At 49.6% G+C, this 26,799-nt stretch overlaps 1 protein-coding gene across 6 annotated transcripts in view; it reads right to left on the bottom strand.

The window, feature by feature from the left end:
- Positions 1-26,799, bottom strand: part of TMCO4 (transmembrane and coiled-coil domains 4) — a 122,440-nt gene that overhangs the window by 1,700 nt on the left and 93,941 nt on the right. For 5 of the 6 annotated variants that reach the window (XM_021936757.2, XM_031664922.1, XM_031664932.1 and 2 more), the window contains exons 13-14: positions 16,658-16,775; positions 10,858-10,975 (exon numbers count right to left, since the gene is read on the bottom strand). In XM_021936757.2, coding sequence (XP_021792449.2) covers positions 10,858-10,975; positions 16,658-16,775 — 236 coding nt within the window. The remainder of the gene's footprint in view (positions 1-10,857; positions 10,976-16,657; positions 16,776-26,799) is intronic. The other variant, XM_021936768.2, reaches the window with a different exon arrangement.

The following is a 26,799-nucleotide window of genomic DNA, read 5'->3' on the forward strand; positions in this document are numbered from 1 at the left end:
ATCTTTAGTAGAGAAGGGGTTTTGCCATGTTGGCCAGGCTGGTCTCGAACTCCTGGCCTCAAGTGATCCACCGGCCTTAGCCTCCTTTAGTGTTGGGATTACAGGCCTGAGTCACTGTGCCCGGCAGTTTTTTTTTTTTTTTTTTTTTTTTTTTTTTTTTTTTTTAGGGATGGGCTTTTTGTCAAAATAGCATGAGAAAAAAGAAAAATGAAGAGAGAGAGAGAGAGAGAGAGAGAGATGGGTTCTGTCCTCCAGGCTGGAGTGCAGTGGTACAACCATAGCTCCCTGCAGCCTTGACCTCCTGGGCTCTAGTGATCCTCCCACCTCAGCCTCCTGAGTAGCTGGGATTACACATGCATGCTACCATGCCTGGCTAATTTGTAAATGTTTTGTAGAGATGGGGTCTCCTATGTTGCCCAGGTCTTGAACTCTTGGCCTCAAGAAATCCTGCTGCCTCAGCCTCCCAAAGTGCTGGGATTACAGGCCTGAGCCACTGTGCCCAGCCGATGCCTGCAGCTCTAGGCTACCCCAGAAGGGCTCTGCTGCTCACTAGCTGTGATAGCTTGGTCAGGCCCCTGTACCCCTCTGGCTCTCAATTTCCTCCGCTGTAAAAAGGGGAACACAGGATAGTTTCACCAGAGGTTGGCTGTGAGGATTTTCCCTGGAAAAGTCCCCAAATTGGAAAGAAAGCTACAGAATACACTGCAAGGTGCTGGCTACAACTCACTCTCCCGTTTCTTTAGTCACAAGGACTCAAATTTACAGCTGGGCACACTCCCCAGGCTTCCTTGAAGCTAAGAATAGCACTGTGACTAGTTTTGGCCCATGAGTTGAAGCAGTAGTGTGATGTGGTGTTCCTTGGAATTCTCTTTAAGAGGAGGAGTGCTCTTCTTCCCTCATGTCCTCTTTCCTGCTGGCTGGAATTCAGACGAGGTGGCCAGAGCTTGAGCAGCCATCCTGGGCCATGAGTCAGCCCACAAAGGAAGGCAGAACAAGCAGCATGAGGGAAATCTGGTCCCTGAAGACTGTGGAGTGGCACATCAGCCCTAACTGGCCTATTCTGATTTCTTTTATGTGACGGAATCAACCCTTGTGTATTTAAGACAATTAGGCCAGGCACGGTGGCTCACCCCTATAATCCCCACTTTGTGAGGCCAAGGTGGGAGAATCACCTGAGCCCAGGAGTTTGAGACCAGCCTGGGCAAGATGGGGAAACCCTGTCTCTACAGAAAAATACAAAAATTAGCTGGGCGTGGTGGTGTGTGCCTGTAATTCCAGTGACTAGGTAGGCTGGGGTGGGAGGATCGCTTGAGCCTGGGAGGTTGAGGTTGCAGTGAGCCCTGACTGTGCCACTACACTCCAGTTTGGACAAGAGAGCAAGACCCTGTCTCCAGAAACAAACAAACAAAACCCACAAAACATTAGCAGGGCCTCTGTTATATGGGCCAGCATCTTAACTAAGACAAAGGCCAAGAACTCAGAAATGGCCACCCGCTTCGTCAGAGTCATATGTCCATCCCATTTTTGTGTTGGGATGTGTTGGTGAGTGTCAAGTAGGGGTGTGACTGAAATGCCTGATGCCTAGCTGTAATAATGGACAATGCCTGACACATAGTAGGTCCTTAATACATCGCAGCAAATAAGCTTACTGGATATACTCCTTTGCTAGGTGTCGGCGGCTCATTGTAGATGAAATTGAGCCACAGGGAGGTAAAGTGACTTACCCAAGGTCACACAGCTAGAATGTGGCAGGTCTGGGATTTGAATCCAGGCCTCTTTCCTTCTTTTATTTCCTTTTTCTTTTCTTGTCTTTTTTTTTTTTTTTTTTGAGATGAAGTCTCGCTCTGGCCCCCAGGCTGGAGTGCAGTGGCGCGATCTCAGCTCACTGCAAGCTCTGCCTCCTAGGTTCATGCCATTCTCCTGTCTCAGCCTCCCGAGTAGCTGGGACTACAGGTGCCCGCCGCCATGCCCAGCTAATTCTTTTGTACTTTTAGTAGAGACAGGGTTTCACTGTGTTAGTCAGGATGGTCTTGATCTCCTGATCTCATGATCCGCCCACCTTGGCCTCCCAAAGTGCTGGGAATACAGGCGTGAGCCACCGCGCCTGGCCATCCAGGCCTGTTTCTAAAGCCTGTTCTCTTCAGAGAAAATCAGCTGGGGAAGGAAGGAAGGTTAAAAATCATCCTCACTTTACAGAGAAGGACAGCAAAGCCCAGAGAGGGGTGGTGGTTTAATGACACACAGCGCATGGACAGCAAAGTCTGGTGCTGAGCCTGAGATGCTGCCTGCAGAAGCTGCTTAGCCTGGATCTGCCCCTTGAGATGGAGCCTTGCGTTCTCCCCGGTCAGTCGAGGGGACCTGCTTTAGTGCCAAAGATGCGTACGAGACCGGACTTTCCTTTAAGGCTGAAGGGGAAGGCTTTCTTTTAAAAAACAAGGACAGGAAAAACACCAGGGAGGCTGTTACTGAGAATCTCAGAAAACAGCACAAAGGCACTGCTGGTAACGTCTGCATTTCCGTTTCAATCACAAATCACACTGCGTGATTCAAATGATTTTTCAAAAACACGAAAAGACAATTCCCTGTACAGTTTTGTTATTTTCTCACCACTAGAATCTGCCTACCTCTCGTTCTTTTCCTCACGAATGCTTTTAAACAGATTCCAGGGAAAATACACACACATGTATCCACACCTCTAAGTGGCTTTTAGGGCCCTGGGTTCAGGGTGGCTGTCAAGACAGACCCAGTGCCCCTCTGCAGCAGGACGCATATTTAGTGGCTGCAGGGCCTGAGAAGGAACCTAAGTTTGGACTCTCTGAGAAGCTGGGGTGCCAGCCTTGGCTCTGTCTCTTACTAGTAACTGGGCCAGTCCTCACAATTTCCTGAACCACAGCTTCCTCATCTGTAAAATGAGAGTCATGACCTTGAATGATTGCTGTAAGGAGTTGAAGGGCCTAGCACTTCATGGGAACTCAGAGAATGCTAGCTTTTGATATTATGTTCCTATATGATCCAAAACAGTTTTCCTTTAAAAAATTTTCTTTTCTTTTCTTTTTTTTTTTTTTTTTTGAGACGGAGTCTTGCTGTGTTGCCCAGGCTGGAGTGCAGTGCCATGATCTTGGCTCACTGCAACCTCTGGCTACCAGGTTCAAGCTATTTGCGTGCCTCAGCCTCCCAAATAGCTGGGATTACAGATGTGCACCACCATGCCCGGCTAATTTTTGTAGTTTTAGTAAAGACGGCATTTCACCATGTTGGCCAGGCTGGTCTCAGACTCCCAACCTCAGGTGATCTGCCCTCCTTGGCCTCCCAAAGTGCTGGGATTACAGGTGTGAGCCACCACACCTGGCTTTTTAAATTTTAAATGTAGAGATGGGGACTTCTTAGGTTGTCCAGGCTGGTCTCAAACTCCTGGGCTCAAGAGATCCATCCTCCTGCTTCAGCCTCCTAAATTGCTGGGACTATAGGCATGAGCCACCATGCCCTGTCCCAAACACTTTTAAAGAGACATTATGCAATTTGAGTTCGTGATACCTACCTAAAGGAGCTGCTGGAAGAAATATTACAAACCATGAAGCACAGTGCCTGGTACCCCAGGAGGTACTCTGTAAATATGAGTTCCCTTACCTTAGTTTCCTAGAAGTGGGAGATGGAGAGTAGGGAGTTAGCTGGGCTGATCCATTTGGGAGCCCAAGATGGCTGCTCAAGCTCCAGCCATCACGTCTGAATTCCAGCCAGCAGCAACTTCACACCCACAGGGACAAGTGATAACTGCCTCCTAAGGACAAACAAGAACTGCCTCCCTATACCTTTGTAATGTTGTAGAGCGCTGGTGCCAGTGCTGGGTAGAAACAGGCCAGGAAGGGAGGTGTTCGTACCCACTGGCTGCAGCTGATACCAGATGGAAATTCCACTGAGTGCTGCCCTAGAACACACAGCTCTGGCCCTCCTTGACTACAAGTTGATCCAGGTCTCAGGCAACCCTAGTCCCTGAGCCACCCCTCTGCAAAGACCCAGGGGAGCAGTTGCTGGGCAGAGCTCTGGTTTTACAGTTAGCTGGAGAGATGAGAGAAGAGGGGTGAGGCGGGTCGGGAAAGAGTCTCTTCTCAGCACCAGAAAGTTCTGGCGTGGCCGGTACTGTGTGAAGATTCAGCCCCTGACCATCTCCCAGGCTCTCTTGATTGAATCTGCCAGCCACCTGGATACACGCTGAATGTGACTGGCGTGCAGAAGCCTTCCGTGGCTTCCCGTGCTGGCAGGGGCCTCTGTGAACACCCTGTGACGGCACTCATCACCCGTCATCATCACATTTTCATGAGGTTGCATTCCCTGATAAACTGAGCGCAGGGAAGCAGAGACCACCTCTCCCTCACCTCTGTGCCCCACAGCCAGCCCCGTGCATCGTGGGGGCTCGGGGGTGACCAGATCCCCGCAGGTACAAATGGGGCCCAGCCCTTCCTGTTTCCTACCTCAAAAGACACCCCAACTTACCCAAACAGAGGCTGCCATCACCCACCTCTGCCTCCCTCAGTGACTCCTTCCAAGCCCACGTTCTTTCACTTCTTGGACCTCAATTTCCTCATGTATAAAATGAGGCTAATAAAGGGACTTATACCACGTGGGCTGGCTGTGTGGTTCTGATAAGATAATACATGTAACAGGCTTATTGGTGCAGGGTTAGAGGTCACTACCAGAAGCTACAGAGATGTGTGAAAGAGGGCAGTACCAAGGCAGTGGTTAAGAGCCCAGGTTCTCCGGCTCTACCATTCACATGCCGTGGCACCGCCTTCAGCCTCTGTTTTCACATCTGTACAATGGGTTACTACCACTATGCAAACCTCTATGAGGATCAGATGACTTATCCCCATAAAACATGTGAGCTGTTGGCTACTGTGGTTATTATCGAGTATCTACTTTGTGCCAAGCCTTTGCTAAGTTCTAGGCCACCCAGCATTTCCTCTGCGACATGAAGAGTCTTGTCGTGGGCCAGCTCTCTGCACCCCAGAAGCCTCAGGAGTTGGTCCCTGGGGTGGCAAATCCCCCACCCACTGTAACGCAGTCCCTGTGAGGACTGACTGAGGGGCAGGAGGGCAGCCCCAGAGATGCGCCCTGCCTGCAACAAGGCCAGCCCAGTGGGTGATCACAAAGGGCCCTGCTGTGTGGTTGGTCCAGCAGGGAGAAGACAGGTCCTGTGGGTCTCTGTTGGGAGCAGAGGGCGGCCAGCAATTTCCCCGACAGCAGTAATGAAACCTCCCTTGGTTTTCAAGGAAAACAGGAGGCCAGCACAAAGGCAGTGCTAATTACCTCTAATTACCCAGAAGAGGAAAGCACTGTTTTTCGTGATGTGTTCCTAATGTGATAAAGAGCTATTATTAGGCAGGAACTGGGAAGCTGCCACGAAGACAGTCTGAGGAAGGAGTGGAGTCTCCAAAGCTGCTGGTCCCAGAGGCAAACAAACCGGGGGTGGTGGGAGGGGCAGGCCAGGAGGGACTAGGATTAAAGGAGGGCCTACTATTCGCTAAGCATCTTACATGCGCTGCCCTGGAAGTTAGGCATTTCCACCATTTCCTAGATGAGGACACTGAGACACAGAGAGGTTAAGTAACTGGCCCAAGGTCACACAGCCAGTAAACCAGTGGCAGAGCCATGCCTCTCTGGTGCCAAAGGCTGTGCTCTTCCTACCATATCCCATTCCCAGGAGAAATCAGATCTTGTGAGGGCTTTGCAGTATTAAAAGCTACTTTCTTCAGCAGGTGCTTTTTATCTCTGATTCCTCTAGCAAAGGGAGACTCCTGGGGTGCTGAGGCACAAAGTCCCTGCTCCCCTTCACCCCATTCAGGGTGCAGGCACCTTGAATAGGACAGAGAGCCCTGGACACGGGTCAGGACGCATCATCTCTGAGTCCTGTTGATAGTGACAGGAGGCAGCCAAATGCCGAGGCAGATAAGGGCGGGTCCCCGGTGAAACCCTACTTTCAAACCAAAAAAACCGCCTGAAGGCTGAAAGACTGGACTGCTGGTCCCAGATGAAACCCATGACCCAGAGTGAGAACTTTTGTTCCTGTTTGCCCACCCTTCCCCTATTCTGAGCACATAAAAGCCCTGGATTCAGCCACACTGTGGGGGCTTTCCTGCCTTTGGGTAGGGGAACCACCCCCACATCCCCTGTCTGTGGAAAGCTGTTTCATCATTCAATAAAACTCCCCATCTTGCTCACTCTTCAATTGTCAGCGTATCCTCATTCTTCTTGGATGCTGGACAAGAGCTCGGGATCCACCAAGCGCGGGTACCCAGAAAGGCCGTCACACTGGCCTTTTGCCCTCACCAGTGGAGGGCAGCTGCCCCACGCAATGCGGCCAGGGGCCAGCTGAGCTGTGAACACGCCACCGTCCATTGGGCTGTCGATGGCGGAACTAAAACAGCTAATTAGCACACTAACGCCCCCTCTGGGGCTTCGCAGTCACGGGTACCCCTGCCTGGGTGCTGCCATGTTCCACTCGAGGCAACACGCCTGGTCTGGCCACAGGCCCTGCATGGAGCTTGCTCCTGTGTCGTGTTTGGAGTGGTCAGCCAGACCCTATACTTGCTCGTTCATGTGCTTCCTCCCGCAAGGGGCTGAGTGTGGCAGACTGAGTATACGGGGTGCTCCTGCTACAAGTGTGGCAAAGGGGCCGAGAGAAAATTCTTGTCACTGTGGTTTGCTGGCCTTGTGACTCAGCTTACCTCATTCCCACAGGGAAGTGGGCAGCACAGTTTCCAACCTGGATTCAGAACCCAGACCTACAACTCTGGCTATGACTCCATGCTCCCAGGTCTCAGTCTCCCAATCTGTGATCTGGGGATGCTTAATACCTCCTCTAGGGAGTTGTGAGGTTTACAGAATGTGAGCCAAGTCTATCTGTGAAGACTCTTTTTTTTTTTTTTTGAAACAGAGTCTCACTCTGTCACCCAGGCTGGAGTGCAGCGGTGTCATCTCGGCTCACTGCAAGCTCTGCCTCCTGGGTTCATGCCATTCTCCTGCCTCAGCCTCCCGAGTAGCTGGGACTACAGGCGCCCGCCACCACGCCTGGCTAATTTTTTGTATTTTTAGTAGAGATGGGGTTTTACCATGTTAGCCAGGATGGTCTTGATCTCCTGACCTGGTGATCTGTCTGCCTCGGCCTCCCAAAGTGCTGGGATTACAGGCGTGAGCCACCACACCTGGCCCCTGTGAAGACTCTTTAACCAGGAGCAACCAGTTTCATAAATGGATGAGTCTAGAAATGCCTCTTATTCTACCCCAGTCCCTAAAGCTCCCAGTTAGGAAGGTACAGGGTGGCTTCATTTGTGATCCTCTGGTGGGTTAGGAATTGTGTCTCAGGGCCCTGGGAGTTTAGGGGTGAAGACACAAGTGAGAATGAATTGGCCCCAGTGACCTGGTGTCAGGCCAGGTGAGAGGCCCAGGTGACCTCTGGGCAGGGACATGGCCGACAGACTTCATGGACAGCAGCACCTGGTGAAGCTCGGATTTTGTTTTTTTGCGCAAGGATTCCCCCATGTTATCAAAGGCTCAGTCAAGTCTCAAAATACATGCAGCCCAGTGTGAGCCACACTGTGGTGGCAGGGATGGGTCTGGGGCCTAGCTTCATTGGCCATTGAGACACAGTGGTAGAGTGGTCAGAACAGGCAGCTGCTGATGCTGAATGGGGAAGCCAGAGTACCCCTCAAGCCAGGGAATTTTTAGATGCCCAGAAAGAAGTCTAGTCTGTCTGCAGGAAGGAGCTGCTCAAACGACCATTAGTGGAAACTGGGTGATATGGTTTAGCTGTGTCCCCACTCCAATCTCATCTTGAATTGTACTCCCATAAATCCCATGTGTTGTGGGAGGACCCAGTGGGAGATAATTGAATCTTGGGGGTGGTTTCTCCCATACTGTTCTCGGGGTAGTGAATACGTCTCCTGAGAGCTGATGGTTTTATAAGGGGAAACCCCTTTCACTTGGTTCTCATTCTCTCTTGCCTGCCACCATGGAAGACGTGCCTTTTGCCTTCTGTCATGATTGTGAGGCCTCCCCAGCCATGTGAAACTGAGTCCATTAAACCTCTTTTTCTTTATAAATTACCCAATCTTGGGTATGTCTTTATCAGCACTGTGAAAAGGACTAATACACTGGGTTACACTTGGGAAGGACTTGGCACTTGATAAATGGCAGCCAACAACATAATAACTAGAAACCAGAGATTTTGTTCTCAGGGTCCCCTGACATTGCAAAGGTTTTTACTGGCTGAAGTTGGCTTGTGCTTGTAGTTACAGCTTATTCCTGCCCACTGCCAACCCCTCTTTGCCCTTCCCCCTGTGGGGCACGTCTCCCACTATTTCTCATATCTACCTGGGCTAGGGCTACAACTACTGGCTTCAGACCTGGGTTTGAGTCCTGCTTTGCTATGTTTCAGTGGTGTGACCCTGGAATGTCTGTAAGCCTCAGTGACCTTGTCTGCACAATGGGGACAGTAATGTCTGTAAAAGGCTTAGGGCAGGCTGGGTGCGGTGGCTCATGCCTGTAACCCCAGCACTTTGGGAGGCCAAGGTGGGCAGATCACCTGAGGTCAGGAGTTTGAGAACAGCCTGACTAACATGACGAAACCTCATCTCTATTAAAAATACCAAAAAAAAAACCAACCAAACAAAAAAAAAAAATTAGCTGGGCGTGGGGGGGGGGGGGGCACCTGTAATCCCAGCTATTAGACAGGCTGAGGCAGGAGAATCGCTTAAACCTGAGAGGCAGAGGCTGCAGTGAGCCAACATCACGCCATTGCACTCCAGCCTGGGAGACAAGAGTGAAACTCCATCTCAAAAATATAAATAAATAAATAAAAGGCTTAGGGCAGAGCTGGGCATAGCGTGAGTGTCCACACGGGAAGCTATTAACTCCCTAGGATAGCATGTGGCAGGTGAACGAGGTTCTTTCAAGTCTAAAAGAACTCAAGCTGTTTGGGCGCAGTGGCTCACGCCTGTAATCCCAGCACTCTGGGAGGCCAAGGTAGGTCGATTGCTTGAGCTCAGGAGTTCAAAACCAGCCGGGACAACATGGTGAAATCTCGTTTCTACCAAAGATACAAAAAATTAGCTAGATGTGGTGGTGTACACCTGTGGTCCCAGCTACTCAGGAGGCTGGGGCAGGAGGATCACCCGAGCCTGGGAGGCAGAGGTTGCAGTGAGCTGTGATTGCACCACTGCACTCCAGCCAGGGCAACAGAGCAAGACCCCATCTCAAAAAACAAACAAACAAACAAACAAAAAAAAACGGCTGGATGTGGTGACTCACGCCTGTCATCTCAGCACTTTGGGAAGTTGATGCAGGCAGATCACCTGAGGTCAGGAGTTCAAGACCAGCCTGACTAACATGGTGAAACCCCATTTCTACTAAAAATACAAAACTTAGCCAGGTGTACTGGTGGGCACCTGTAATCCAAGCTACTAGGGAGGCTGAGGCAGGAGAATCACTTGAACCCAGAAGGCAGAGGTTGCAGTGAGCCAAAATCGTGCCATTGCACTCCAGCCTCGGTGACAGAGTAAGGCTCCGTCCCAAAAGAAAAAAAAAAAAAAAAAAAAGGAAAAGAAAAGAGGCCAGGTGCAGTGATTCACACTTATTATCCCAGTACTTTGAGAGGCTGAGGCGGATGGATCACCTGTGGTCAGGAGTTCAAGACTAGCTTGGCCAACATGGTGAAACCCTGTCTCTACTGACAATACAAAAATTAGCCAGGTGTGGTGATGCATGCCCGTATTCCCAGCTACTAGAGAGGTTCAGGTGGGAGGATTGCTTGAGCCCAGAAGGCGGAGGTTGCAGTGAGCTGAGATCAAGCCACTGCACTCCTGCCTGGGCAACAGAGTGAGACCTCAGCTCAAAAAAAAAAAAAAAAGAAAGATTAAAAAAAGAAAAGAAATTCAAGTTGGGCTTGCGTGGCTGCCCAGCAGGTGCCCTCTCACCCCATTCCCTGTAAGAATTCTTTCTGACGATCTGCCCCTGCACCCCAGCCTAGTTTTAGCTGCATGGGAACTCTCAGGGAGTAGGTTTAAAATGTGGACTCATGGCTCTGCCCCTAGAGGTGATGTAGAAGTTTTGGGCAGTGGAGCCCTGGGCTCTGCATTTTAAAGACATTCCCCAGATGTCCTGCTCTGCATCCCATCCTTCCACAGCCTGGCAGGCAGCTGCTTCTGCTTTTGGTCTAGCCTAAAGCCCTCTACCTGTGTCCTCTGCTTGCTCCAGCTGCTTCTCACAGAAACATACAGTCCTGACTAGTGAGCTGAGATGGGGCTGTTGGGGAGCCCTGGGTGGGCGGGGGGTACTCAGGAGTGGGGAACAGCAGTAATACAGGAGCAAGAGTGAGGGCTCTGGAGATTCAAATCCAATCCTGGTCCTGTTAATTGCTAGTTGTATATCTGTGTGTGTTTTTGCTTTTTAGAGACAGGGTTGTGCTCTGACGCCCAGGTTGCAATACAATGGCACGATCATGGCTCCCTGCAGCCTGGATCTCCTAGGCTCAAGTGATCCTCCCACCTCAGCCTCCCGAGAAGCTGGGACTATAGGCACACACCACCATGCCCAGCTAATTTAAAAAATTTTTATAGAAATGGGGTTTTGATATGTTGCCCAGGCTGGTCTCGAATTCCTGGGCTCAAGGGATCTGCCCTCCTGGGCTTCCCAAAGTGCCGGGATTACAGGCATGAGCCACTGCACCTGGCTCCAAATAAATTCTTATGCTCTATCTCCTGTAGCATGGAACAGGTTGGGGCCACTGTCTTCAGGGGACAGGGGTGGCTGGGCTGGAGCAACTAAGCAAATGCAAAGCCCCAGGAGGGACAGGCCAACACTCACCACAGAGGTCAAGTCCACATTCTCCACCCTCCTGTCCTGCAGCAGCACGGGCTGTAGGCCGGCGACACGGAGCTGCACCGAGGACGTGCGGTACACGAAACTCAGCAGCCAGTCTCCTCTGCGGGAGGGCAGAGAAGCATGTGAACGTTAGCACCAGCCTTGGACAGCCCGAGGACAGGACGGGCCAGGCTGCCTCCTGGGAAGCAGAGTGGGACTGGAGCTTCTGCGGGAAAACAGGGTCCCTGATTGCACAGTGGAGACGGAAGAGGAAGCAGCCACAGCTGATGCTTTTGGAGCCTGGCCTGGGTGCCAGGCATGGTGCGCAGGGCTATGCACAAGCACCAGGTAGCTCTATGAAGGCTGTTGCTTTGTTCCCAGCTGGGTCTCCAGAGCTAAGAACAGTGTCCGGCATGCAATGGAGGAATATCTGCTGAATGAATGAGGAATCTGGATAAAGTTCTCAAAAAGTCAGCATGTGGCTCAGGAGAGCTACTCCTAGCTCGGGAAAGGTGGCTTGTCAGGGCTCCCTGGAAAAAGAAAGGCAGAGAAGGTCTGCCTGTGAGGAGGGGAGGAGCTCTGGGGTCTAGGTGAGCTGGAGGGACCAGCTTGGCCTTCCCGGGACAGGCTCAGCCCAGGCTGCAGCTTCTTTCTCCCTGCCCTCAGGCAGCAGAGGAGGCGAGGGTGGTTGTCCAGGCAGTCACAGCGCCGGGAACATTCCTCTACTTTCAGGGGTGCTGTGACCCCACTCTGTGAACCTGGCCCCAGCCAAACACTGCCCCTACACTATCCAGAAGAAATGACCTTGGACCCTCTGCTGCCCATTGCTTCAGGTGCAATGAGTACTGTCTACAGAGGACATGGTCTGAGGGACCCCTGAGGCAGCCTTCCCTCGCAAACCCCTGAACTGTCTTGGGATGCAGCTGGGCCATCACAGAGCCATGCCCTTGGGCCTCGCCACCAAGCAAGTCTGTGCACAGGCAAGCTTCTGTTCTCCCCTCTGCACCCCAGACTCGGATCCAACTCAGCCCATCCTGCTGTCTTCTATGTGGACTAATTCTGACTCTGGTTTGCATGGCGTTATTTTTGCACACTTGTTCATCTTAAAGAAGGCCCCCCCTCACTGCAGGGGGGTAAGAACGGCTGAGAGATAGGAGGCCGGGGCTGGAGTCCTGGCGGCCCTGTCTATGTGCCCTGCTGTGTGACCACAGGCAAGTCCTCCACCTGTCCGGGACACAGGGTGTGGTGGTGCTCTCTGGGTTCCTCCAAGTTCTGACCCTCTGTGGTCTCTGAGCACGTGGGTTTGTGAGTGGGTACCACTCTGAAGACCCCCAGGAGGACTGAGTCCCTGAGCTGAGGGATCCTCTACAGACTCTCCTGCTGTGTCCTGAAGGGAGCTCATCCATCCCTAACTCCTTCCCCACTGTCATCTGCCCAGTCCTTCAAGTAGAAACCAATGTCTTGGGTGCCTCTTCCCTATGGCCAACGTATCAGTCCTCCCAATTCTTCCTCCCCTCTCCCCTCCAATACCTGTCCCTTGTGGTCCAGCCCTGAGAGTAGGCAATCCTCCCTCCCCGCCCCACGGATGAATGCAACAGCCTCCTCACCCCACTCCCTGCTCCTGGCCTCACCTACCTTGAGCCACTGGAGTCTTCCTAAAACACCCATCTGACCACTGTGCTCCCTCAGAAGCAGACCATGGCTCTCCATTGCCTCTGGGCTTTCTCATCTAGAAAATTCCTTCAGTCTCTCCAGAGACCAATGCTTTCAGGTCCTGATGATTATCTTAATATTGAGGGCCCAAGAAGCACTGTCTAAGAATGGATGGTTGCAGGGGGCAGTGGCTCACGCCTGTAATCCCAGCACTTTGGGAGGTTGAGGTGGGAGGATTGCTTGGGCCCAGGCATTTGAGACCAGCCTCGGCAACATAGGGAGCGCCCATCTCTACAAAACACACAAAAATTAGCTAGGTGTGGTGGTGTGTGCCTACAGTCCCAGCTACTTGGGAGGCTGAGGCAGGAGGATCATCTAAGCCTAAGGCAGTTGAGGCTGCAGTAAGCCCTGGTTGTGCCACTGCACTTCAGCCTGGGCAACAGAGTGAGACCTTGTCCCGAAAAACAAACAAACAAACAAACAAAAAAGGATGGCTAGAGGGAGAAAAGGGAGATCCATTCAAGCTGTTTTATTGAACTATTCGTAAGAATCCAGTGCATCAAATACTGGATATGAGGATGGTCGGGAAATGTTTCCAATACCACTGGGTGTAAATGAGCAAAGACAACATCATTCCTCCAAAATTATTTCTGTTGTAATTACGACAACATTGTAGTTAAAATGTGAATTACATGTATTTACACACACGTAGGGGCAGAGCAGGAACACAGATTAGAAGGTTCTGTACCCTCTCGCTGCGCTGAGCAAACCACAGGCCTTCACTGGCATTCAAGACCTTCTCCACCCAGCTCCGGACCACACAGAGCCAGGTTCAATTCCTGCCTTGTCAATTACGAGCTGTGTGACCTTGGACAGGTTGCTTGACCTTTCCGAGCCTCAGCCTCCTCAGGGTATCTTAGCTCCCAGCATTGGTGGGAGCATTAACTGAGGCGGGACATGTACACACAGGTGCTCAGGGAGCCTCAGTCATGACTATTAGTGCCTGCGCTGGACCTGTGTGTGCTGTGCCGCCTCTCTCCAGCTCAGTCTGTGCTTCCAGTCTCTGATGGGTTCCTATATCCATTCTTTCAAGATTCACCTTGGACATCCCCTCCTCTAGGGAGTGTCCCTGGGCCTCTCCACCCACTACTATATATATGTATGTTTTGAGACAGGGTCTTAACTCTGTTTCTCAGGCTGGAGTGCAGTGGCACAATCTTGGTTCATTGCAGCCTCTGCCTCCTGGGCTCAAGCCATCCTCCCACTTCAGCCTACCAAGTAGCTGGGACTACAGGTGTGCACCACCATGCCTGGCTAATTTTTGTATTTGTTTGTTTGTTTGTTTTTGTTTTTGAGACATAGTATCACTCTGTTGCCCAGGCTGGAGTGCAGTGGCACGATCTTGGCTCACTGCAGCCTCTGCCTCCTAGGGTCAAGCCATCCTCCCACCTCAGCCTCCCAAGTAGCTGGGACTACAGGAGCCACCATGCATGGTTAACTTTTGTATCTTTTTTTTTTTTTGAGACATAGTCTTGATCTGTTGCGCCACCATGCCTGGCTAATTTTTGTATTTTCTTGTAGAGACAGGTTTTGCCATGTTTTCAGGCTGGTCTTGAACTCCTTCCTGGGCTCAAGCGATCCTTCTGCCTCGGCCTCCCAAAGTGCGGGAATTATAGGTGCGAGCCACTGCGCCTATCCTCCATCCGAAACGATTAATCATTCACCCCTTGTGTGCCTGGTACTTGTTCCTTTTATGATGTTTGCCACACATCCTCCTGTGTTTCCCCTTTTCTAGAAAAGCAGAGAGTTCCCTGAGGGCAGGCCTGTGCCTTAGTCATCCCTATATCCTGAGCTGAACCGGGAACTCGCTGCCACTCTCTCCCAGGTCTTCCAGGCCATGCTGATATGCAAACCCCAGGCTGAACAACTGCCACCTGCTGAAGGCAGACATGGCTCACTCACCAGGCCTCGAGCCATCTGTGGGCATCTCCCTGCTCCTTCTTCTGTCATCCCCTCCTCACACGGCACCTGGGGCAGAGCCCACAGGGTGGCCTCTTGTCTCTGGGCTACAAGGAGCCCTCCTGAGGACTCAGAATGCAGCCATCTCACGAGGGGATGAGACAGGCCTGAGCTCATATCCTGGGTCTGCCTGTGAGACCCTGGGCAAGTCACTTGCCCCTCTCAGAGCTTCACTTCCTCAGGGATGTGACAGGCGGCAGTGCCATCACCCCAGCTAGCTTCCAGAAGGTTCGTGAATAGCCCAGGTAAGGGAGTGGATTTACAAAGAGCCTTATTAATGTCAATTACACATGAGTAAACTTGTGTAGTTGGGTAGTGTTGGCCTGAATCCCCTTCCCTCTCATCCTCCATGTTTAAGTTCACAGCAACTAAAAGGCCTTTGGAGACCAAGAATCTGAACTCCTGGCTGATGCTTAATTTAACCAAGGAACTACAGTTGTTTTGATCTACACTCTCTCTCTCTTTCCCTCCTTCCCTTTCTTCTTCCTTCTCCTCCTCCTCCTCCTTTCTCTCCATAAAGAGATGGCCCAGGGTCTCACAAAATAATTGAAAACCAAGTGTATGCGCCTCAGGTTCTCAACAGAACAGATGGGTTTAATAAGATTTTGCTGCGTTCCCCCTGCACACATGCAATTTTAATTCTTTCCCTTTGCTGTTTATAAAAAGTACTAAAAAATCATGTGCTATGTGAGTATGCCAAGTAATAAACATTGTAACTGTTATCATTTATTGGGCACCTACTAAGTGCCAGTTCTTCTGCTTTATAACATCATTTAATTTTCCCAGAACCTCTACACAGGAGGGACTATTATTCCTATTTTATAGGTGGGGACGCTGAATTCAGGGAAGTTGTTTGTCTAAACCCACTCAAACGGCAGAGGCAAGATTTTAACCTAGGACTATCTCACATCAAAGTCTTTGTCCATTCTTTATCTTTTTCTTATTTTTTATATATATATTTTTTGAGATGGAGTCTCGCTCTTGTGGCCCACGCTGGAGTACAGTGGTGTGATCTCAGCTCACTGCAACCTCCACCTCCTGGTTCAAGCAATTGTCCTGCCTCAGCCTCCCACCATGCAGCCTGGCCCAAGGTTGGTGCTCACTGAATTTACTGAATGAATATCCCAAGTGATTGATGATGATGAATGAAAAAAATGGTGACATTACCTGTCATTCACAAAGCATGTATGTACCATGCACACACATACACACATGTGAACATGGACAATCGTGCACATGTGTAGATACGCACATGTAAACACGCACACATGTACAGCTCTGTAAATCCTTCAAGTATCCTCGCAACTCTGAGGACAGTTGCTACCAGTATCCCTCTTTTACTGATGAAGAAATGAAGGTGGGCGTTAGAAGCCAGGCCTGCGTGCTTCCAAATCATGAGCCTTAAACATTGCTGCTCTGAAAACACCTTTGCTTCATCCAGAGGCTGGATGGACAGGGCTTCTTCTCAGGCCAATCTTAGAGGGCTCAGTTTTGGGTTTCATCCTCCCCCTGCCCCAAAGTCTGAGTCACAGCTTTGGCTGAAACCCCGCAGGTCCTCTTTCTCAAACCTCAAACAAGGGTTGCTTCCTTTCTAGCCCTGTGGCCGCCAGCCTTCAGGGGGCCCCTCCTCTGGCTGGAGGGTCTGTCACCCTGTTTGGGTACAGGTTCCTGCATGCCTCCTGTTCTAGTACCCTGCCCTTCCTCCAAGGCAGCACTCAGAAAGCTCAGCCTAGGCCCCTCCAGTCCCTCCTTCTACTGCCAAAGACTAACATAGACGCCTCTTAGACCTCGTTCAAAGACCTCCCTGTGGCCCACTCGCCCATGTCCCTTCCCCCAGCTCCAACCAGGCCAAGCTGCCCCAGCCTCTACTGTCATCCTGCTGCTCTCAGGCCTGATACACAAACATCTTCTCAGAATGCCCCCTGCTGTCCATCATCCTACTGGGGAGATGCTTCCCAGATCAGATCAACAGACCAGGGCCTGCTCCTAACAGGGCCGGTGCCCGGCCAGTTCTTGGGATCTTCCAGGACAGGGATTAGGTCTCGAATATGTGTCCCCAACACAGAGCGTGTGCATGCTAAGTGCTCAGTAAGCATTGCTACTTCCCCACTGGCACGAGGTCTGGACAGACCTGCAGTAGCCGTTGATGATCCTCCCGGACACCACCTTCCGGAAAGGCTCCCAGTGCTTCGCTTCTCCCTCCACAGGTGCACCCAGCAGGATGACATCCTCGATGATCCCTTGGCAATCTGGCAAAAGACCCCAGAAAAGGCTGTCAGTGTCCCTGGTCACAGTGGGTGCTGGGAGGGACTCTCCAACAGCAGTGGAGGAGATGAATGTCACACACATACACATGCACACACGTGAATCATGTGCATATGTGCATGTACACACATGCAAATGCAAACACATGCATGGATAGGCATGGAGGCTTCTACCGAGGTCCAGAACCTGAGCCAAGCCTCTTATATGCTTAATCTATTCCTTCAAAGGATCAATACCCCATTTTATTTATTTATTTATTTATTTATTTATTTATTTATTTATATTTATATATTTTGAGATGGAGTCTCACTTTGTTGCCTAGGCTGGAGTGCAGTGGCACGATCTCAGCTCACTGCAACCTCCGCCTCCCGGGTTCAAGCGATTCTCCTGCCTCAGCCTCCCGAGTAGCTGGGACTACAGGCACCTGCCACCACGCCCAGCTACTTTTTTGTCTTTTTAGTAGAGATGGGGTTTCACCATGTTGGCTAGGCTGGTCTCAAACTCCTCACCTCAGGTGATGCACCTGCCTTGGCCTCCCAAAGTACTGGGATTACAGGCGAGAGCCACCGTGCCCAGTCTCATTATCCCCATTTTAGAGTTAAGGAAAACCAAAAGTATCTGCAAGACCACATGGCTAATAAGTTCCAGCACAGCCTGAGTTGGAGCCCAGGTCTCTCTCCACCACCTACGAAGTTCCATTTGGGCTTCCATGTCAGAGTTTGTCTGAATTCAGGGTTCCAGGCTGATAAGAGTTTGAAAACCCTTGTAGTAGCAAGCTCTCTGAGGTCCCCTCTGGCTCTGAGGTTAAAAGACTCCATAGCACAGAATTCTGACTTTGCTCCTTTTGTTTCCAGGACAATGATAATCTGGCAGAAGAATTTAAAACTTCAGTAAGCTGACAGTTTGTGGTGAATAGCAAGGATGGCTCAGATACCCCTCCGATATTAGGGATATTTCAGGTGCTTTTATTGTTGGCAAGGCTGTTGCTGAAAAGACCCTTAGAGATCAACACGATTTCCCTTGGAAAACGAGGAAACAGGGTCAGAGACGGGATGGGGCTTGCCCAAGGTCACTCAGCCAATCAGAATAAGCCTGGGACCAGAACGCAGAGCTGCTGGTCCCTGGGGTCTTTCTCTCTGCTGTCTGCGATAACAACGTGCACAGTGATCATATGCGGGTTATCATTGCTCCCACAGTGCCAAATGGTTGTGGACCCAGGGATAACCATGAGCTCAACAGCTTTCTCTGGGGGCCGGCCATTCAGGGCGCCTTCTCTGCCGGGCAGAGTCTGGGGCTGCTTTTCGAGCCTTGGTGCGGCTGCCTGCAGGGCTGGGACCCCTTGTGGCCAGCGGTGGTAATAGCAGCATTCGTGAGCCACAGTCAGGATCCACGGACAGCTGTCAGAAAACCTAAAAAGGGAGCTGCCTGTGACCTTGAACTGAGACTCCTAGTTTGAACCCCAGAAAATAGTCCTGAGCACGGACAAACCAAGCTGGCAACACATTTACCCATCTCTGAAGCTGGGCTGGCAGCTGCCTAGCTGGGCCTCTCCCCCTTTCCTCCTTAGACCACTGCCACGCCCAGATGTACCCTTAGATTTTAAAGATTTGCTCTCTGCGTGGCCGCTGACCTGGAGATAAGCTATGTGGCAGGCTCTCAGCAATGCATGGTGTTAGCTAAGGGCGGTTGGCAAGAACCACCTTAGACCAGGGGTGTCCAATCTTTTGGCTTCCGTGGGCCACACTGGAAGACGAATTGTCTTGAGCCACACATAAAATACACTAACACTAGGCGGGTACCGTGGCTCACGCCTGTAATCCCAGCACTTTGGGAGGCCGAGGTGGGTGGATCACCTGAGGTCAGGAGTTTGAGACCAGCCTGGCCAACATGGCGAAACCCTGTCTCTACAAAAAACACAAAAATTAGCCAGGTGTGGTGGTGGACGCTTGTAATCCCAGCTACTCAGGAGGCTGAGGCAGGGGAATCGCTTGAACCCAGGAGGCGGAGATTGCAGTGAGCCAAGATGGCACTACTGTACTCCAACCTGGGCGATGGAGACAGACTCCATCTCAAAAATAAATAAACAAGCAAACAAATAAATAAAAATATACTAACACTAACAATAGTCGATGAGATAAAAAATAAATAAAAAAAAAGAATTGCAAAAAAACTCAGAATGTTTTAAGAAAGTTTAGTAATTTGTGTTGAGCTGCATTCAAAGCCATCCTGGGTGGCATGTGGCCAGCAGGCCACTGGTTGGACAAGCTTGCCTTAGACCCACCCAAGGTAGATGTGGATAGGCAGTCAGAGCCCATTACCACCTGACTGTTCCTAGAATGGGATGGTGCAGGAGGGGAAACCTATTTAGGTTAGGAAAAAGACAATACTGGCTGTGTCATAGCTGCTGGAAAGGAAAAAAAAAAAAGTCAAAATCCACTGTTTGGTTCAAAACCTTATAATACTAGAAGAATTCAGCCTTCCAGGTAAACTATGGAAAATCCTCACTCAGGTACCACTTTTTAATTTTTCTTTTTTGAGACAGGGTCTCCCTCTGTAGCCCAGGCTGGAGTGCTGTGGCGCAATCTGCAGGCTCGATCTCACAGGCTCAAGTGATTCTCCTGCCTCTGCCTCCTAAGTAGCTGGGACTACAGGTGTCTGTCATCACACCTGGCTGATTTTTTAAATTTTAGTAGAGATGAGGTCTTGCTATGTTGCCCAGGCTGGTCTCAAACTGCTGGACTCAGGTAATCCTCCCACCTTAGCCTCCTAAAGTGCTGGGATTTACAGGAGTGAGCTACTGCATCTGGCCCAGGTACCACTTGTAGTGTCAAGCAAGTCCCTTCCACAGGGACAGAAAATCCTTCAGCTCATCATGTGGATTCAGCGTAGAATGTCCCCAGTTTTCAAGACCAACAAAAGAAACTGAGATTTAAACATTTCAGTAATAATGGACATGAGAAGACCTCACTGCCCTTTTACTGCAGGGACAATGAGTGTTTGCTGAAACATGTTTGGGATTTATTCCTACTGCTACTGTCAGCTTTTTTTCTTGTGAATTTTCAAGGCATTAAGAGAGCCCTATATAGCTTTAGAAATATTCAGACTTTTTATGTAAAAGAGGGCAGGGATTAACTTCAAGTTCAGGAGTCAAGTCATAGACATGTAGAGCATTTATACTTGCATTTCTAATTTTTAAACAGTTCTCGCTAAGTTATTAATATTCTATTTTTACTGTGAGAGCTGAAGGCCTTTCATCCTATTATAACTTTGGCATTAAGGCAGTTCCAAACCTGCAGTAGCTGGAAAAGCTTCATCAGTCATGTCTTTACCCTCAGCTCTTAGAACTTATTGTCATTCACATGTGCCATGAAAAAAATGTCTCTTTCCAACACTTTCTTTGCTTCTACCTCTTATTGCTATTTTTAACACAGGAGCCCAGCTGATCCCTTTACATTGTAAGTCATAGGCATGAGATGTCTTTTTGGGGTGATGGAAATGTTCTAAAATTGGGTTTGGTGATGATTGCACAGCTCTGTATATTTCCTAAAAGTCATTAAATTGTGCATTTAAAATGGGTGGGTCTTGTGGTACATACATTACACTGCAGTAAAGTCAGATCATGTCACCTTTGTGCTTAAAAACCTCCCAGGGGACCCATCTCTCATGGAGTCAAAGCTGAAGTCATTGCAATGATCTCGAAGCCCTGCCTGACCTTCCCTTCATTCTCTGCTCCAGCCACACTGGCCTTGCTGTTCCCTCTTTGTTTTTTTTTTTTTTTTTTTTTTTTGAGACGGAGTCTTGCTCTGTTGCCCAGGCTGGAGTGCAGTGGTGCAATCTCGGCTCACTGCAAGCTCCGCCTCCCGGGTTCACGCCATTCTCCTGCCTCAGCCTCCCGAGTAGCTGGGACTACAGGCGCCCGCCGCTGCGCTCGGCTAATTTTTTCTATTTTTAGTAGAGACGGGGTTTCACCATGGTCTCGATCTCCTGACCTTGTGATCCACCCGCCTCGGCCTCCCAAAGTGCTGGGATTACAGGCGTGAGCCACCGCGCCCGGCCTGCTGTTCCCTCTTTGAAATGCTTTGGATGTTTGTCCCCTCCAGATTTCATGCTGAAATGTGATGTGGGGCCTGGTGGGAGGTGTTTGGGTCATGGGGGTGGATCCTTCATAAATGGCTTGGTGCCCTCCTCTTGGTGATGAGTGAGATCTCTCTCTATTAGTTCGCAAAAGATCTATTTACAGAGTCTGGCAACTGAGTGCAGTGGCTCACACCGGTATTCACAGCACTTTGGGAGGCCAAGGTGGGCGGATTGCTTGAGGCCAGCAGTTTGAGACCAGGCTGGCCAACATGGCAAAACCCAGTCTCTATTACAAACACAAAAATTATCCCGGGGTGGTGGCACATGCCTGTAATCCCAGCTTCCTGGGAGGCTGAGGCAGGAGAATCACTTGAACCTGGGAGAAGGAGGTTGCAGTGAGCCGAGATTGCACCACTGTACTCCAGCCTGGGCAACAAGAGTGAGACTCCATCTCAAAAATATATAACCTCTCGAAGTCTGCCTGGGCACATGCCACATGCAGGTTTAGGTGCCCTCCCAGACTTCTTGGTTGTATTAGTCCATTTTCACACTGCTAGAAAGACCTAGCTGAGACTGGGTAATTTATGAAGAAAAGAGGTTTAATTGACTCAAGTTCCGCAGGCATAACAGGAAGCATGACTGAGAGGCCTCAGGAAACTTACAATCATGGTGGAAGGTGAAGGGGAAGCAAGCTTGTCTTCCCATGGTGGAGCAGGAGAGAGAGTGAAGGGGAAGTGTGTCACACCTTTAAGCAACCAGATCTCGTGAGAACTCACTCACTATCACGAGAACAGCATGAGGAAATCTATCACTATAATCCAATCACCAATCACCTCCCACCAGGCCTCTCCTGGCATTAACACATGGGGATCACAACACCACGTGAGATTTGGGTGGGGACCCACAGCCAAACCATATCACTGGTATAAGGGTAAACAATTCTACTCTAGGGGTTTGGGATAGCCTAGTTTTTTGGAGGCTATTGAAGGGAAGCCTATGATGGTACTGCCAAATGCTGAACCATTCTGAATGCTTCCAGACAGTATCCCCAGTAGAGGAAAAAGAAAGTTCAAAGGTCAAAGACCCCCAGAATTTAGATAATTCAGTTTCTATCTTGTGAATTGCTCTTGTCCTGTTTTCAGCAGCTCACATTGGACTCCTGAGACGGTGCTTTACCACTTGGTACCCCTAAAAGTCTGGAAATTATCTTAGCTTTAAAAATAAAAATTAAAATTAAAAAAAAAAACCAAGAGCTGAGAATGGACAGCTTCGTCACAGCAGCAAACTTCAGCTCACACTATAGCCTTGGTCTCAAAAATTGTGTTTAAATTTTTTGTGAAACTAAACATTCTTAAAATGCACCAAGTGGGGCCAGCCCTTCCAAAGAGCCCCACAGAGAACCCTTTCAGACAGTGCAGGGCCTTTGCCAATGGGAATCAGGTGAAGGTCCCAGCTTCACCTTTGTCTTTTCCCCCTTTCCACACGGTGAGCTTCCTTAAAGTGAGGCAAACCCTCGCAGAGCTTTCTGCTGTCCCAGGGCCGGCTCCTTTAGCTGCCACTCAGAAATCTCATCAAACAGCTGGGAAGGCAGCACCGCTCACTCCCACATGCCTGTCATGCTGTCAATCATGAGATTCTTCTGGGCTGCAAAGACCAAGGAATCACAAGTTCAAGAAGCAAAAAAGAAGGATTTTCTCCCTCCTGGTGGGGGTTCGTGTGTGCAGCGAGTGATAAGGTAGGAAACCAAGGAGAAAGTTATCTCCTGACTGCGGGTCCAGAAAAGAGACCTTGAAGGAAACACTATGAACTGCACTAACACAAATGAAATCCATTCCAAAGATACGCATGTGCGCATGATAGACACATAGAGAGAGGCCACAGAAGGCGGGGGTGGGGGGGACCAAGAAAGGAGAAAGGGCGGCTCTGACTGTACCCCCAAGCCCTGCAGTGGAATGAGGTTCACACTGGAAAGAATTGCTTAAAGGAGCCCGTTTGGACATATATCAGGATTTGGGATGAATTCTTTAAGGGAATGACTAAGCCTTCATCTCTCCTCTTTGATTCCCATCTCTTTTATTTGGTCATGCAAAGTGATAAGGCTATTACTAACATCCCGGCGGGGAGACCCTAAAAATTAATCTGCACTGCCTGACCTTCCCTCCTTCTCCCCTCCCCCCGCCCCAGGGGGACTAAAGCCGGGTTTGTCTGAGAATAAAGCAACTGGTGGATACAATCCATGCAAGGGAAAGAAATCACATCAAATGTAATGTCTGCTGTCTGCTATCATGGAGATGAAAGAGCCAGCTGACCGAGTGACAGTCTGTTCCGCATTTCAGCTGGTATCTGGTGACAGCGCAGACATAATTTTCAGCCAAGTAAGAATTTGGGGACTCAAGGGTCAGGATGTTTAAATGTATCTTTGTGAGCACATTGACAAACTCTTTTGCTTTGGTTTTATCTTGCAAACATCATGGGCAGTAATGTTGGCCTAACTTCATAGCGGCAGGGAATGAAACCGGAGATTTTGCTGTCAGGGATTTTTTTTTAAAGCTCTGGAATTCTATTTTTTTTCTTTTCTTTTCTTTCTTTCTTTTTTTTTTTTAAAGACAGAGTTTCACTCTTGTTGCCTAGGCTGGAGTGCAATGGTGTGATCTCGGCTCACCGCATCCTTCGCCTCCCGGGTTCAAGTGATTCTCCTGCCCCAGCCTCCCGAGTAGCTGGGATTACAGGCATGCGCCAGCATGCCCAGTTAATTTTGTACTTTTAGTAGAGACAGGGTTTCTCCATGTTGGTCAGGCTGGTCTTGAACTCTCGACCTCAGGTGAGCCGCCTGCTTTGGCCTCCCAAAGTGCTAGGATTACAGGCGTGAACCACTGGGCCCAGACTGGAATTCTATTTTTTAAAAATTTATTTTATTTTTTATATTTTGAGATCGGGTCTTGCTCTGTTGCCCAGACTAGAGTGCAAGTGGTGTGATCATAGCTCACCGCAGCCTTAACCTCCCAGACTCAATCCATCCTCCTGCCTCAGCGTCCCAAGTAGCTGGGACTACAGGTCTGTGTCACCATGCCCCAATTTTTTTTTTTTTGATTTTTAGTAGAGATGGAATCTCACTACGTTGCCCAGGTGGGTATCAAACTTCTGAGTTCAAGCAACCTGCTTGCCTCAATCTCCCAAAGTGCTGGGATTCCGTCACACCTGGCTGGAATTCCATTTCTTAATCCTCGTCCTCCTCCTCCTCTTCTTTATCATCATCATCTCAGCTTATTTCAGGGTAGGCTCAGGACTAAGTGCTTCATACATCGATTAATTTCCTTTACACTTCCCAACAATCCTAGGAGGTAAGCATGACCACTTCCATTTAATGATGGGAAGCCTAGCCTCAGACATGCCAAGTAATTTGTCCAAGGTCACACAGTAAGTGACACGGTAGAATTTGGTTATGTCCACATTTTCCCTCCTACTCTCCTGTCCCACTTCCCTTTGCAATCAAATAAAACCTTGAACCAAAATATATGTCTTCTGACAACTGACATCTTTCAAAATTGTGTCTGAAAGTCAGAACTCACACGCCTGTGAAGGTGAACATTTCCGATTTTGTTGATTCCCTAGCAGACACTAGACACACTAGCAGGCTAGAACTTGCTCAAAGATTAATATCCCGATGTATAGACCAGGCCAAGGGCATGTGGCCTTCTGCTTTGGTAATCTCTAGCACATGTGCCAAAGCAGAGGTGGGTGAACAGACACCGCTACGAAAAAGAACAGGGGCCATGTGAAACACAACACACTTTCTAGTTTTGGATGGAGAGTTAGGCAATCGGCCCACATCCTGCTGCAGGAACTCAATTTTCCCATCAGAAAGATGAGTTGGAGTTAACAATAGAACTTCGAGAAACATAGCTGCTGGTAAGCTGCAGGCAGTCAGCCAGTAGAGAACAAGAAGTTTCATTCCACGTGTACGATGCATGCCTCATTTTATTGCGTTTTGCTTTACTGCACTTCGCAGACGTTACTTGCTTTACAGATGGAAGGTTTGTGGCAGCCCCACTTCAACTAAGTCTGTCGGTGCTATTTTCCCCCACTCTGTGATCATTGGAGCAGCACTTTTAATTTCCTACAAGAAGCTTTTCCTTTGCATTCACAATTTGGCTGTTTGATGCAAGAGGCCCGGTTTTTGGTTTGTCTCGCTTTCAACATGCCTTTCTTACTCAGCTTACTCATTTCTAGCTTTTGGTTTAAAGTGAGAAATGTGTGATGTTTCCTTTCACTTGAACACTTAGAGGTCATTGTAGGGAGATTTATTTATTTGTTTTTCAGACAGGGTCTCGCTCTGTCACCCAGGCTGGAGTGCAACAGCGCAATCACAGCTCACTGCAGCCTCGACCTCCCAGGCTCAAGTGATTCTCCCACCTCAGCCTCCCAAGAAGCTGGGATTATAGACACACACCACCATGTTGGGCTAATTTTTTGCTTTTTTTTTTTTTTTTGAGATAGAGTTTTGCTCTTGTTGCCCAGGCTGGAGTGCAATGGTGTGATCTCAGCTCACCGCAACCTCTGCCTCTCAGGTTCAAGCGATTCTCCTGCCTCAGCCTCCTGAGTAGCTGGGATTACAGGCATGAGCCACCATGCCTGGCTAATTTTGTATTTTTAATAGAGACGGGGTTTCTCCATGTTGGTCAGGCTGGTCTTGAACTCCCGACCTCAGGTGATCCACCCACATCAGCCTCCAAAAGTGCTGGGATTACAGGCATGAGCCACTGTGCCTGGCCAATTTTTTGCTATTTTTTTGGTAGAGACAGGGTTTCACCATGCGTCCCAGGCTGGTCTCGCACTCCTTGGCTCAAGTAATCCTCCCACCTCTGCAACCCAAAGTGCTGGGATTACAGGCACAAGCCACTGGGCCCAGCTATCCATCGTGTAGGGTTATTAACTGGCCTAACTTCAATATTGCTGTGTCTCAGGGAATAGGAAGGCTGGAGGAGAGGGAGAAAGGTGGGAACAGCCAGTTAGTGGAGCATCAGCACACACACAACATTTACTAAGTTCACCGTCTTACATGGACAATGTTTGTGGTGCCCCCAAAACAATTACAATAGTAACATCAAAGATCACTGATCACCATTACAGATACAATAAAAATGAAAAGGTTTGGCTAGGTGCGGTGGCTCACACCTGTAATCCCAGCACTTTGGGAGGCTGAGGCAGGTGGATCATGAGGTCAGGAGTTCGAGACCAGCCTGGCAAACATGGTGAAACCCTGTCTCTACTAAAAATACAAAGAATTAGCCAGGCATGGTGGCAGGCGCCTGTAATCCCAGCTACTCGGGAAGCTGAGGCAGGAGAATCGCTTGAACCTGGGAGGCAGAGGTTGCAGTGAGCTGAGACCATGCCATGGCACTCCAGCCTGGGTAACAGAGAGAGACTCCATCTCAACAAAAAAAAAAAAAGAAAAGAAAAGGCTTGAAATATTGTGAGAATTACCAAATGTGTCACAGAGGCTTGAAGTAAGCACATGTCATAGTGAAAAGATTTGAAATACTGTAAGAATTATCAAAATGTGACACAGGGACATAGAAGGCCACATGTCTTCTGTCAGTTAGCTATTGGCGTGTGGCAAACCATCCCAGAACTCAGAGGCTTAAAATAATCAGTGATTATGTCCCATGAGCCTACAAATTGGCCGGGCAGTTCTGCTAAAATCATCCAGGTATGGCTGATCCCACTGGGGGCACTCATGTGTCTGCAGCCAGCTGGCAGCTAGGCTGAGGCTGGCTGGGATGAGCTAGCTTTGCTAGGTGGGGTCTCTCATCCCCGCAGGAGCTAACCTGGAACCAATCTTATGGTGAGGTTCGAGGAGAGAGTGGAATTCACGTGCAAGGCCTTCTGAGGCCTACTAGGTTTGAAAATGGTGTGATGTGATTTCCTATG

This window comes from Papio anubis, chromosome 1, assembly GCF_008728515.1.
Source record: "Papio anubis isolate 15944 chromosome 1, Panubis1.0, whole genome shotgun sequence".
Lineage (NCBI taxonomy): Eukaryota > Metazoa > Chordata > Mammalia > Primates > Cercopithecidae > Papio > Papio anubis.